This window comes from Panthera onca, chromosome D4 (genome assembly GCF_046562875.1).
Source record: "Panthera onca isolate mPanOnc1 chromosome D4, mPanOnc1 haplotype 2, whole genome shotgun sequence".
NCBI lineage: Eukaryota > Metazoa > Chordata > Mammalia > Carnivora > Felidae > Panthera > Panthera onca.
Window position 1 is genome coordinate 82,588,675 of NC_138351.1, and position 13,960 is coordinate 82,602,634.

The window sequence follows — 13,960 nt, forward strand, 5'->3', positions numbered from 1 at the left end:
ACACTAATATCATCCTCAATGGGGAAAAACTGAGAGCTTTCCCCCTAAGGTCAGGAACAAGATGGGATGTCCACTCTTGCCACTGTTATTCAACACAGAATTGGAAGTCTTGGCCTCTGCAATCAGACAACACAAAGAAATAAAAGGCATCCAAATTGGCCAAGAGGAGGTCAAACTTTCACTCTTTGCAGATGACATGATACTCTGTATGGAAAACCCAAAAGAATCCACCAAAAAGCTGCTAGAATTTATTCATGAATTCAGCAAAGTTGCAGGATATAAAATCAACGCACAGAAACTGGTTGCATTCCTATACACCAACAATGAAGTGACAGAAAGAGAAATCAAGGAATCAACCCCACTTACAGTTGCACAAAAAAAACATAAAATACCTAGGAATAAATCTAACCAAAGAGGTGAAAAATCTATACACTGAATACTATAGAAAGCTTATGAAACAAATTGAAGAAGACACAAAAAAATGGAAAAAGATTCCATGTTCCTGGATAGGAAGAACAAATATTGTTAAAATGTCAATACTACCCAAAGCAATCTACATATTCAATGCAATCCCTATCAAAGTAACACCAGCATTCTTCACAGAGCTAGAACAAATAATCCTAAAACTTGTATGGAACCAGAAGAGACCCCAAATAGCCAAAGCGATCTTGAAAAAGAAAACCAAAGCAGGAGGAATCACAATCCCAGACTTCAAGCTATACTACAAAGCTGTAATCATCAAGACAGTATGGTACTGGCACAAGAACAGACACTCAGATCAATGGAATAGAATAGAGAACCCAGAAATGGACCCACAAATATATGGGCAACTAATCTTTGACAAAGCAGGAAAGAGTATCCAGTGGAAAAAAGAGACTTTCTTTAACAAATGGTGCTGGGAGAGGGGCGCCTGGGTGGCGCAGTCGGTTAAGCGTCCGACTTCAGCCAGGTCACGACCTCGCGGTCCGTGAGTTCGAGCCCCGCGTCAGGCTCTGGGCTGATGGCTCGGAGCCTGGAGCCTGTTTCCGATTCTGTGTCTCCCTCTCTCTCTGGCCCTCCCCCGTTCATGCTCTGTCTCTCTCTGTCCCAAAAATAAATAAAAAACGTTGAAAAAAAAAATTTAAAAAAAAAAAAAAAAAAAAAAAACAAATGGTGCTGGGAGAACTGGACAGCAACATGCAGAAGGTTGAAACTAGACCACTTTCTTACACTATACATAAAAATAAACTCAAAATGGATGAAAGACCTGAATGTGAGACAGGAAACTATCAAAACCCTAGAGGAGAAAGCGGGCAACAACCTCTCTCACCTCGCCCTCAGCAATTTCTTACTCGACACATCTCCAAAGGCAAGGGAATTAAAAGCAAAAATGAACTATTGGGACCTTATGAAGATAAAAAGCTTCTGCACTGCAAAGGAAACAATCAGCAAAACTAAAACGCAACCGATGGAACGGGAAAAGATATTTGCAAATGACATATCAGATAAAGAGCTAGTATCCAAAATCTATAAAAAACCTCTCCATACTCCACACCTAAAAAACAAATAATCCAGTGAAGAAATGGGCAGAAGACATGAATAGAGACTTTTCCAAAGAAGACATCCAGATGGCCAATAGACACAAGAAAAGATGCTCAACATCATTCTTCATCTGGGAAATACAAATCAAAGCCACACTCAGATATCACCTCATGCATGTCAGAGTGGCTAAAATGAACAAATCAGGAGACTATAGATGCTGGAGAGAATGTGGAGAAAAGGCAACCCTCTTGCACTGTTGGTGGGACTGCAAACTGGTGCAGCTGCTCTGGAAAACAGTGTGGAGGTTCCTCAAAAAATTAAAAATAGAACTAACTTATGACCCAACAATAGCACTACTAGGAATTTACCCAAGGGATACAGGACTGCTGATGCATAGGGCCACATGTACCCCAATGTTCACAGCAGCACTTTCAACAATAGCCAAATTATGGACAGAGACTAAATGTCCATCAACTGATAAATGGATAAAGAAGTTGTGGTTTATATATGCAATGGAATACTACTTGGCAATGAGAAAGAATGAAATCCTGCCATTTGAAGCAACATGGATAGAACTGGAGGGTATTATGCTAAGTGAAATAAGTCAGTCAGAGAAAGACAGATACCATATGTTTTCACTCATATGTGGATCTTGAGAAACTTAACAGAAGACCATGGGGGAAGGGAAGGGGAAAAAAGTTACAAACAGAGAGGGAGGGAGGCAAACCATAAGAGACTCTTAAATACACAGAACAAAGTGAGGGTTAATGGGAGGGTGGGGGAGAGGGGAGAGGGGAGAGTGGAGGACGGGCATTGAGGAGGGCACTTGTTGGGATGAGCACCGGGTGCTGTATGGAAGGCAATTTGACAATAAACTATATTAAAAAAAGAATTAAAACTAAAAAACTCTACATATAAATACATACATACGTACATACATACATACATGCAATGGCACAGAAAATACATACATACGTACATACATACATACATAGGCACCAGAAAATCTACCTACATTTCTATCGTAAAAAATCTCTCATGAGAGAAGGATTTTCTGTATGTTCTCAGTGAACTCATTGAGCAACAAAACGTGATCCGATTTTATACAAGAGTATTTACATTCTCAACTGGTTGTACTCAGTGGGAATATGCATTCATTCTGTCGTGGAAGTGCCATGTGTCTGATTATGGAACGCTACCCCAGAATCCGCTGAGAGAATCACAGACAACATACACACACAGTAATTCCCAAGTCAGAAGTTCTGAAACTGAAACGTCAGCAGGCGGCAAGGGTGTAGAGTGAGGGGTGTATGAGACGACACTGAACAGGAACGCCCTGCGGTTACAGGCGTCCCATGAACAAATGTGGAAGAATAATGCAGGGCAATATAAGCGATCTACAGAAGAATATAAAAAGTATATTTCCATTCGCATAAATGACAAGAACAGGCAAATTTAGAGTAAACCATACAGTTTAGACATCTATGCGTGTTGGTCCTCAAACTGGCCACAGTACACAGAGGGCAGGGACAGAACAAGGAAAGAGGCAGGCCACTCTGGATTGGTAGGGAGCAGTGCTAATAAGCAAGGGAACCTACGCACAAGGCATGTGTCTTGGGCACCCCAAGACAAGTTGATACCCACACCTGCCTGCCAGAATCCTAAAAGTTTATACAGAGAGAGGCCTCATAGGGGTTCAGTCACTTCGCCCTCCAGAAGGTCTCAACAGCACCTTGCTCTCTCAGGGCTGTGACCTTCACACCGGCTCCCACTGTGGGAACAAGGGCAGAGCTACATTCCGAGGAGAGGAGAGGTGAGGAGCCTCCCGTTACCTGGGGACAACTTATGGATCCAATGGTGGTCACATCTTCTCCATGAACTCTTCAACAACGCACATGTGGCAAAGCTATAAAGAACAGAAAGAAATAGTACACATATTCACAATGGTTATTTCCTCAAAGTGGGGAAGAAAGGATATGATTAAACACACGTACACACAGGGCTTCTACAAGATTGAACTATATACCACTGAAGCTGAGTGGTGGGAGAGTGGTCAGTAATTTTATTATCACTCCTTCAACAGCACATACACGTTCTATAAGCTTTTTTATGTAAGGTAAAATTACAACAAAAGATAAATATATTCAGAAACTGTATCCCAAGCCTGATGTAGAGACCACATAGTGCTTGTATCTCTGTTCTCTGGAGTCAGAGAAAATAGGAATAATTCCTGCTACTATTTCTACTATATGACAATTGAAGGTGTTGATTGTGCTATTTTATCTACATTTTTCCCCTTGTTTTCTAGGACATACTGCATTCCATCCATGGGGACTGGGCTCCAATTAGAAAAGTATGACTCCATGATAGAGCCAGGCCCCGGTCAGGATCAGGGCCACGAGGATGGATCCGAGCAGCACGTCACCCCAGGGAAAACCAGGAAGGCCATTTGGTCATCTGAACGGTCTTATCACTGACACTGCTGGGACTCAGGGGACCACGAAGCAGAAGGGCCAGCTGGGAGGTTGGACAATTGCCCCACCTAGGCTCTAACTAGGAGATCTGGGAATGGGTCCCAGGAGACACTACCTGTGAAAAGTCAGCAGCCCCTCCTGGCTCCTGTGCCTGACATGTCACCAAGGACCTGAGTCTCCAGTCCGTGCTGTTCCTACAGACAGGGAAGGGCTCAGTGACTCTAGCCATGTCTTCTCAAAGAGTCAGTGGGAGAGCAAACCCAATCTCCTTCCTGGAAGTGTCAGAGACTGAAGCTGGCCAGCAAGTCCAGGTAAGAACTGAGGCATATGGATGGGGAATGAACGGTCCACCTAAGGCCCCTTGTAAGCATGCTTGAGCATGCACACACACACACACACGCGCGTGCGCACACACACACACGCGCGTAGCAATTCGGCTTCTCCTTTTGCTTTTTTCCTCTCTATCCTATACCTGTATCTGCCAATCGATTTCTGGCTCTTCTGATCACCTTCTCTGGTGTCCTTCATGTCCCTGATGGTCCTCTCTGAAGTCACTGAAGAGAATGGTCTTCAGACCACCCTTTCCCAAGCCCCACCTGTGATGTTCACATAGCACCTATGAAATAAAAAAGCACAGGTCCCTCTCAGTCCCCTCGGTCTGTACTCAGCCTGTACTAGTCAGAGCTAATTTTAATTTAAACAAGATTCTCCTCCAATTTCTCTCCTTGAAGGAAATCAGCAACCAAACCAGCATCTCTGACTTCCTGCTCCTGGGCTTCTCTGCACACCCTGAGCAGCAGCCTCTCCTGTTCGGACTCTTCCTGGGCATGTACCTGGTCAGCGTGTTGGGGAATCTGCTCATCATCATGGCCATAGTTTCTGACCAGCACCTCCACACCCCCATGTACTTCTTCCTGGCCAACCTGTCCTTCATCGAGACCTGCTTCACCTGCACCATTGTCCCCAAGGTGCTGGCGAACATCCTGACACAGCGCCATGCAATCGTCTACACTGGGTGCCTTGTGCAGATGTACTTCTTCATGGTGTTGGCTCTACTGGATGACTTCCTGCTGGCCGCGATGGCATATGACCGCTACGTGGCCATCTGCCTTCCTCTCCACTACACCACGATCATGTGTCCCCAGCGCTGCCTGCTGCTGGTCGCCGCATCCTGGCTCTGCTCCCACCTCCTGGCCTCCTCGCTCACCCTCCTCATGTCTCAGTTCTCCTTCTGTGCCTCTCATGCCATCCCACACTTTTTCTGTGATCTTCTCCCTCTCCTCAAACTTGCCTGTTCAGACACCCAGATCTTTCAGGTCATGATGTTTGCTGAAGCAGCCCTCTCAGGTGTGGTCCCTCTCACCTGTGTCCTGCTCTCTTATGCCCACATCATCCACACCATCCTCAGGGTCCCCTCTGCTGGGGGGAAGCACAAGGTCTTCTCGACCTGTGGCTCTCACCTGTCAGTGGTCATTCTCTTCTATGGAACTGTCTTTCTGGTGTATTTCCAGCCTTCTTCCTCCTATTCAGCAGACACAGGTATGGTGGCATCTGTGGTATACACAATGGTCACCCCCATGCTGAACCCCTTTATCTACAGCCTGAGGAACAGGGACATGAAGAGGGCTTTATGGAAACTCCTTGTCTGGGGAAGATGTTCCATCCCATAAAGAGACCAGAAAAGAAGACCAGGCTTTTTGGAATTCCTTCCTCATTGGACTTCTCTATTACAATTTTGAGAAGCTCAAGTCTAAGGTAGGATTAATGCTCAGCATCACAAGCAGGTTAAGGAACAAATGATACCTGACCTGACAGGAGGGGAATAGAACCAAGGGGCCAAGGACAGCACTCCTGCCTGGAGACAGGGAGTGGCCATCAATTCCTGCAGGGTTTCAAAGCAGAAATGGCACTGACAAAGTTAAACAGGCAGGGAATACTTTATTCAAGGCTCTTGCAATAGGGGGAGAAAGCGGAGCTCACTCTGAACCCAAGTCTGCTGGGATAAATGATGAGAGCATTCCTAAATTCTGGGGTGAGTGAAAAAACACAGGCCACCCGTGTTTCCTAACTGTATTCACCCAAAGGAAAAACAAACCTCTCACACCTCTATGATAAGAGGTAGATTTGTAACTTGAAACAAGCTTTGTCCACAGGAGGGAGGATTCTACCCTCTCACAAAGAGGGGGAAATGGTGGCTTCCTTTCTTGTTCATTGCATTTCAAAGGCATGGCTCCCATCTATTGAGTTGGGACATTCCTGAGTTGTAAAACTGGCAAGAGGCTTTTTCAAAGATTTACATCTCAAAGAAGCAGAGAAAGAATTCGCTGGGACTAAGAGGAAAAGAATAATCCTAAAAGAAGAAACTAGGCACAGATACATCAGAAGCCTGGCCCCAAATCACACAACGGAGACTGGATTTAAGACTCCAATAACTGAGTGGTTATTATTTAATGGGACAAGTTCGTGATTCTTTGGGGTTTTTAAATGTTTATTTATTTGAGAGAGAGCACGTGCGCATGAATGACGGAGCTGGGGAGGGGCAGAGAGAGGAGGCAAAGAGAGACAGAGAGAGAGGGAGAAAGAATGCCTCTGACTGGGCAGAGCCTGATGGGGGGCTTGAACCTAGGAACCATGAGATCATGACCCAGGCCAAAATCAGGAGTCAAACACTTAATCAACTGAGCCACCCAGGCACCCCAATTCCTTAGTTTTTAATCTCTAATTTATTTTGTTTCCCTCCAAGCAAAAGAATATGTTTTTCGCAATAAACACTATAATAAGAATATAAAACATAAAGTAGTAGGAGAAAAGAAGAAATCACCCACCATCCCTTCATTTAAAACCCACCAATACTAATATTGTACATCATTACTTTCTTTTTCAAAATGATCTTGTTTCTGCTTTTATGAGGAAATGCTGTATGTACAATATACATTCTTTTTTACTTAACTTATAACATGAGTTGTCTCCCTTTGACTTCCATATATCTTTTTGTGTGTGTGTGCAGTAATACTGAGGGAACATTAGGCAATATGATTGCTCTTTTCCCGAGAAAAACTCTGAGGAAAGGAAGCTTATTTGAGGAGGAAGGTAATCATAAAAATATAGGTATGGTGTCAGTGGGAGAGAAATTAACAGGAAAGCTGGGTAGAGCAGAACAGGATATGTTCTTCATCCATGAGAACTCTGTCAGCCCCAGAAGAGGGGAGCACAGGTAGATGTGTTTCCCTGGGAGAGAAGGTGCCGCTCACTGGGAACATAGCACTTGGGATGGCTGGGGCAGGGGACAGGGAGCAGTGAGTTTCCCTTATGAGAATCTAACAGTCTCAGGAGAGCATCTTTTTGTATATTAAAAATGTTATACTCGGGGCGCCGGGGTGGCTCAGTCGGTTAAGCATCCAACTTCAGCCCAGGTCATGAACTCATGGTTCGAGGGTTTGAGCCCCGTGTCAGACTCTAAGCTGACAGCTCAGAACCCGGAGCCTGCTTTGAATTCTGTGTCTCCCTCTCTCTTTGCCCCTCTCCTGCTCATGCTCTCTCAAAAATAAATAAACGTAAAAAAACCATTTTGTAATGTTATACCCTTGTCTACTTTGATTTTCTGATATTCCCAGTTAACTCTTCATCTTTTAAAATTTCATGACCTTTTTTATGTAAACAAACTTTGAATTTGTGTATTATCATATGACAGTTTTCCCTCTTGGTGGCTCTTCTTTTGGAGACATAATAGAAAAATATTCTCTGTGCAGAGTTCATATGAATAGTAACACTTTCTCTCATATTCTCATGGTACATGATTTTTACATATTATTTAGAAAGAAATCAAATAGTTCAAGAAGTTCTTTCTGAACATATTCCTCTTGCTTTCTGTAAGAGTTTCCCCCTCCTCTTTTTCTTTTGATTTGGGGTTTTGGTTGTTTGTTTCACACAATTATTAACACATAGAAATGCTGAATGTCTCTTAGCTTAGTTCTCTCACATACACCTGGTTCATTCCACCCCAGCGTCTTTCCCCATGGCTTTTCCTCTCTGTGGTGCCTTCTCTTTCTCCAGGCCAACAAAGACCCCCCCTCCTCTCCAACCTGTAGCTGGTCCTGTTGCCACAGAGATCAGGAGGGAAGGATCGCTCCAGTAATTTGCATCTTCTTATTAAAGCTGTTGAGACATTTAGGAGTTAAACTATGCAGGCAGGACCATTTTTAGTTGATTGTTAGTTGTTAGTTGATTAGTTGATTAACCAATGTTCAGTCCTTCCTGTATAGAATGACAGAGTCTGAAATATCCAGATATGTCAAATACTGCAGCAAAGCTAGGTCAGTGGTGAGTATTTTCTTCCTGGTCACCAAGGACAGCAAATATAAAAGCAGACCCACCATGGCAGGAAATGCAGAAACAAACACAGAATGTATTCAGAGCCCCACCCAGTAGTTCTCGAATGTCAATTGGGACCTACCAGAGCACTACAATAACTCCTTTTGGATGGTATCTATCACCCAATCAAGACTGGGTGCCAACTTCACAGACAACTCCAAGCACGAGACCTTAGCTGAACACAGAGTGTGGCAAGTAGGTCTTTCTAACTCAAAGCTCAATTCCCCAAATCTATACACATAAAAAAGCAGCTCATAAAGAAATGGACAAAAGGCTAGACTAGATGTGCCACCAAAAAAAATGTACAGATGGAGGGTCAATCAATATAAAAAGGTTCTCGATATAACCAGTCATCAGGGAAATGCCCATTAAAGCCACAGTGCAATACCAGCAAACAGCTACCAGGACGACTACAATTGAAAACACAGACAAATGACAAGTAAAGGCAGGATAGGCAGCAGTCATATCTTTCAGACATTGCTAGTGAAAATGTAAATTTGTACAACAGAATTATCTCACAGTATCTACTAAAGTTGACATATGCATTATCCTATGAGCCAGAAACTTCATTTGTAACAATATACCCAAGAGGAATCAAAAGGCAGGTACAAAAATGTTCATAGCAGTGTTGTCATAGCCAGAAGCTGGAAACAACTCAAAAATCCATCAATGGTAACATCAGCTAATAAATTCTAGGATATTCATGAGGGCACATAGCAATGAAAATGAATAAAGTACTGTTAAACGTAAATATATGGACACATCTCGCACAGTGTTGGGTAGGATTAATCTGAGACAAAAAAGTACACACTGGAAGCTTCCTTGTGTGTAAAGTTTAAAAGCAGGCAAAACTAGTCAATGTAGTTAAAACTTGAGTTGTTTGGGAAGGAGGGAGAAGACTGATAATTTAAAGGACACCCAAAGGGGCATGCGGGTGGCTCACTCCATTAATCACGTGAGTTTGGCTCAGGTTGTGATCTCCCAATTTGTAAGTTCAAGCCCCCCACTGGGCCCCCCACTGTCAGTGAGAATCCCTGCTTGGGATCCTCTCTCTTTCCCTCTCTCTCTACTCCTACCCACTCATTCTCTCTCTCTCTCTCTCTCTCTCTCTCTCTCTCTCTCCCCCTCCCTCTCATAAATAAATAAATAAATAAATAAATAAATAAATAAATAAACAAACAGACAGACTTTAAAAAATAATAATAATAAAGGACACCCAAGAGGTTTCCGGGCTACTGTTCAGGTTCTGTTTCATGACCTAAGGGCTGGCTCAGTGCGTGTGTGCATTTTGGAAAAATTAATCAACCCATACATCTATTGTGTTGTACACTTTTCTGTATACTTCAATAATTCCTCAATTAAATATTTACTTGAAAACTTAAAAATGCATAAAGATTGAAAACAGAAAGTTGAGCACCTGATTGGCTCAGTTGGTAGAGCATGTGACTCTTGTTCTTGGGGTTGTGAGTTCGAGTCCCATCTGTGGAGTAGAGTTTACTTAGATTTTTTTTTTAATTTAAAAAAAAGAAAATATGAAGTTGAAAATACATACACTATAAAAAAATATATATGTAGCTATATCATTATCAAACAACTAGACTTTAAGACAAAGAGCATTATTACAGATACAAGGTTCATGCTATAAGCCTGAGATCTTTCACTCACCAGGAAGATATAACTGTTCTAAAATGTTTTAGCAAAACAATTGCTATAAATAGGCATTTTAAATTGATAGAACAAAGAGAACTAGACAAAAACACACTCAGTGGAAGATTTTAATATACTTCTCTTAATAATTGATAGAACAAGTAGGCAAAAAGAGATCAGTAAATGTATGAAAGGTTTGGAAAACACAATTAACAATATTAACCTAATGCACATGTATAAAACACTGTGTCCCATACTTGTGGAGAACACATTCTTTTCATGTATACAAGGAATATTTTAAAAACTTGACCATAGCTAAGCCACAAAGCAAATCTCCAAATTTCAAAGGACCGAAATCATAGAAACCACAAATGCAACTAAACTAAACATCAGCAACAAAAAGATAACCTGACTACTCCCCATATAATTAGGAATTGAGGAGCATACTTAGAAATAATCTAGTAGTAAAATATAAAAAGTGATGGATATTTAAAAATACGTGCAAACAAAAACCAACATGTTGTATTTGGGAGCATGTGGGAAACACTTAAAATATTTAGGGAAAATTTGTAGCCATACATGCTACATGCAGAGGTTAAGAAGCAGAGAAAGCTGCAAACTATTAGCTAAGCACCCATCATGAAAAGTTAGAAAAAGAACAGCAAAATCAATGCAAGGAGAGTAAAAGAAAGAGCAAAAAATACTGAAATAGAAAGAAAATACAACTGATAAGTTCAAAAGCTGAAAGATTAATCTTTGAAAATATCAATAAAATTCATATCCCTCTAATGAAACTAATTGAGAAAAAAAAAAGCTCACCAATTACCAATAACAGGGAAAACAGAATGACATCTCTTCAGATATTACAATAATATAAGAGGATGTTATGAATAACATGCTAATAAATTTGAAATTTTAGATTAAATAGACAAACTCCTATAAATATACAACTTACTAAAACCTGACATGAGAAGAAATTTAAAATCTGAATAGATCTATAACCATTAAAGTCTTTCCTCAAAAAAAAATTCCTGGCCCAGGGGCCTGGGTGGCTCAGTCAGTTAAGAGTTCACTCTTGGTTTTGACTCAAGTCATGATCTCAAGGTTCATGAGTTCGAGCCCCACATAGGGCTCTGTGCTGGCAGAGTGGAGCCTGCTTGGGATCCTCTCTCTCCCTTTCTCTCTGTCCCATCCCTGCTCGCTCTCACTCTCTCTCTTTCTCTCTCAAAATAAATAAACTGAAAGAAAGAAAGAAGGAAAGAAAGAAAGAAAGAAAGAAAGAGAAAAAGAAAAGAAAAAAGAAAAGAAAAGAAAAGAAAAGAAAAGAAAAGAAAAGAAAATTCCTGGACCAAATGATTAAAACAGGGTTCATGTGAAAAATTGCTTCCAAGAAAGAATTAATTTATACCTTACAAAAACTCCTCCAAGTAATAAAAAATAAGAGACACTCACAAGACCCCTTTATGAAGTGAGCAAACCTTGATATTAAAAGCTGACCATCCTCATACAAAAGGACAGTTGCAATCAGTTACCTTTAATGAATACAGATTCACATTCAGACAAAATATTAACAAAACAAATCAAACAATGCATAAGAAAAGATCATTTTTCATGACCACATTGGATTTTCTCAGTAACTCAAGGTTGGCTGAACTTCAATAATTAATCAAAGAATTTTTCTCTTCCAGAGATTAGATCTAGAGGCATTCAACATGGTTTCAGCATTTGAGGTATTGATCTAGGTTACCTAACAGTAGAGCCTCTAACAAAACTAGACTGCCCCAAATCCCTTATAATAGACTTGCCTTTATATCAATGAAGGTTGAAAAAGCACCACGTGTGGCATGTGGCCAGGCCGGGTTTGAGTCATTCTTTGAGACCTTAAGTTCTTATAAAGCTGTGCACACACACACACACACAGGTCAGCAGAAACTATGGTGTGTCCATGTGTGCCAAATTGTCTGTTTCAGGATCAAAAATGCTTTCCTTATAGTTTTAGCCAACTCAGGCTGCCACAACAAAATACCATAGACTGGGTGGCTTAAACGACAGAAATTTCTTTTCTCACTGCTCTGGAGGCTGGAAGTCTGGGATCAGGGTGCCAGCACTGTCAGTTTCTGGTAAGAACTCTTTTCCTGGCTTGCACGCAGCCACCTTCTGTGTCTTCCTTCACATGGCAGACAGAGAACAAGATTTTGTTTCTATAGGATTAGAGACCACACTCTTTTTTTTTTATTTATTTATTTTGAAAAAGAGGGAGAGAGCAGGAGAGAAAGAGGACAGAGAGAGAAAGGGAGAGAGAGAGAAAGGGAGAGAGAGAGAGAGAGAAAGGGAGAGAGAGAGAGAGAGAAAAAGAGAGAGAGAGAGAGAGAGAAAGGGAGAGAGAGAGAGAGAGAAAGGGAGAGAGAAAGAGAGAGAGAGAGAGAGAGAGAGAGAGAGAGAGAGAGAGAGAAAGGGAGAGAGAGAGAAAAAAAAAGGGAGAGAGGGAGAGAGAGAGAGAGAGAAAGGGAGAGAGAGTGCTGCCAGCACAGAGCCTGACACAGAGCTTGAACTCATGCCCCATGAGGTCATGACCTGAGCCGAAATCAAGAGTTGGGACTTTTAACCAACTGAGCCACCCAGGCTCCCCTAGAGCCCCACTCTTAAAACCTCATATTACTTTAATTACCTCCTAAAGACCCTGTCTCCAGATACAATCTCATTGGAGGTTAGGGCTTCAATATATAAATTGGGAGGGGGGGTGGTACACAACTCAGTTGATAGTACTTACTGGGGAGCAAAAAAAAAAATCATTGCAAAGTGCTGATGGCATAGGCTGAGTCAGAAAGCAAATTTTTTTAAAATAATGCTTTGTTCTCTAATGAAAAGTCTATTTTGATTCTACTTCTAAAAATTCATCAGAGTAATTCTCCATATTTACAAAACAAAGGACAAAGATCATGTGATTACCTCAACAGATAGAAGAAAAAGCATTTGCTGTAATAAAGTATTCAGAGTAAAGCTCTCTTAGCCAAATGGAGACAAAAGAAACGCTAGAACCTTTGCTTTCTAAATGGGAACAACACAAAAGTAGCAGCTCTTAGCACTGCTATTTAACATTGTGCTGGAAGTCACAGGCAGTGCAGAAAAGAAATAAAAATAAATAAAAGATAAAAGAAGTAACAAAAGGAAATAAAGGGAGAAACAAAATTTCCTTTGGTTTATGGATGGCATGATTGTATAATCAAAATTCCAAAAACTTCTACCGATGTTAGACTTAAACATTAGCAAAACAGCTAAATACAAAATCTATGCTTAACTAAATATGTGTCTATGCACCAGGAACAAAAAGAAATAAGGTATTTATGAGCTCCTGCTTCAAATATAGTTTAAAAACACCAAGTACCCAGAAATGAATCCATCAAAATACATACAAGACTACTACATAAAAATGAATAAACCATTATTGGGACGCCTGGGTGGCTCAGTCAGCTGAGTGTCTGACTTCAGCTCAGGTCATGATCTCATGATTCGTGGGTTCGAGCCCCGCATCGGGCTAGCTGCTGTCAGCCTATTAGTGCAGAGCCCACTTCAGATCCTCTGTCCCCCTCTCTCTTCAGATCCTCTGTCCCTCCCCCACTTGTGCTCTCCCAAAAATAAGTATTTTTAAATAAAATAAAATAAATGAATAAAACATTATTGACATTTATTAAAGATCTTCATAAACTGACATACAACGGTCATGAATTGGAAATCTCTATAAGTATGAGAGCATCCCCTCTAAATTGTTTGAATTCATCTGATTCAATTTGATAAGGCAAACTAACACCCAGCAAACCCCCCTTTCCCCAGGTAGGATACCTGTGACATCCCTCAGGAAGCACTGAGGTAAAGAGAAAACAAATGGTTAACTGATAGAGATCACAGTCACACAGGGCGTGAGTCACCAGCAGTTGACAAATGTCTTA

General features: G+C 41.3%; 1 protein-coding gene and 1 long non-coding RNA gene across 2 annotated transcripts in view; one reads left to right on the top strand and one right to left on the bottom strand.

The window, feature by feature from the left end:
- LOC144614035 (uncharacterized) overlaps positions 1–13,960 on the bottom strand; it is a 64,032-nt gene that overhangs the window by 29,705 nt on the left and 20,367 nt on the right. The window contains exon 2 of the long non-coding RNA XR_013551571.2: positions 3,354–3,427. This is a non-coding gene — a long non-coding RNA (uncharacterized LOC144614035). The remainder of the gene's footprint in view (positions 1–3,353; positions 3,428–13,960) is intronic.
- LOC144614073 (olfactory receptor 1G1-like) lies at positions 4,223–5,665 on the top strand. The gene is made up of 2 exons (XM_078436164.1): positions 4,223–4,306; positions 4,727–5,665. Exons 1-2 carry the CDS (start codon positions 4,223–4,225, stop codon positions 5,663–5,665), a joined length of 1,023 nt encoding a protein of 340 aa, XP_078292290.1.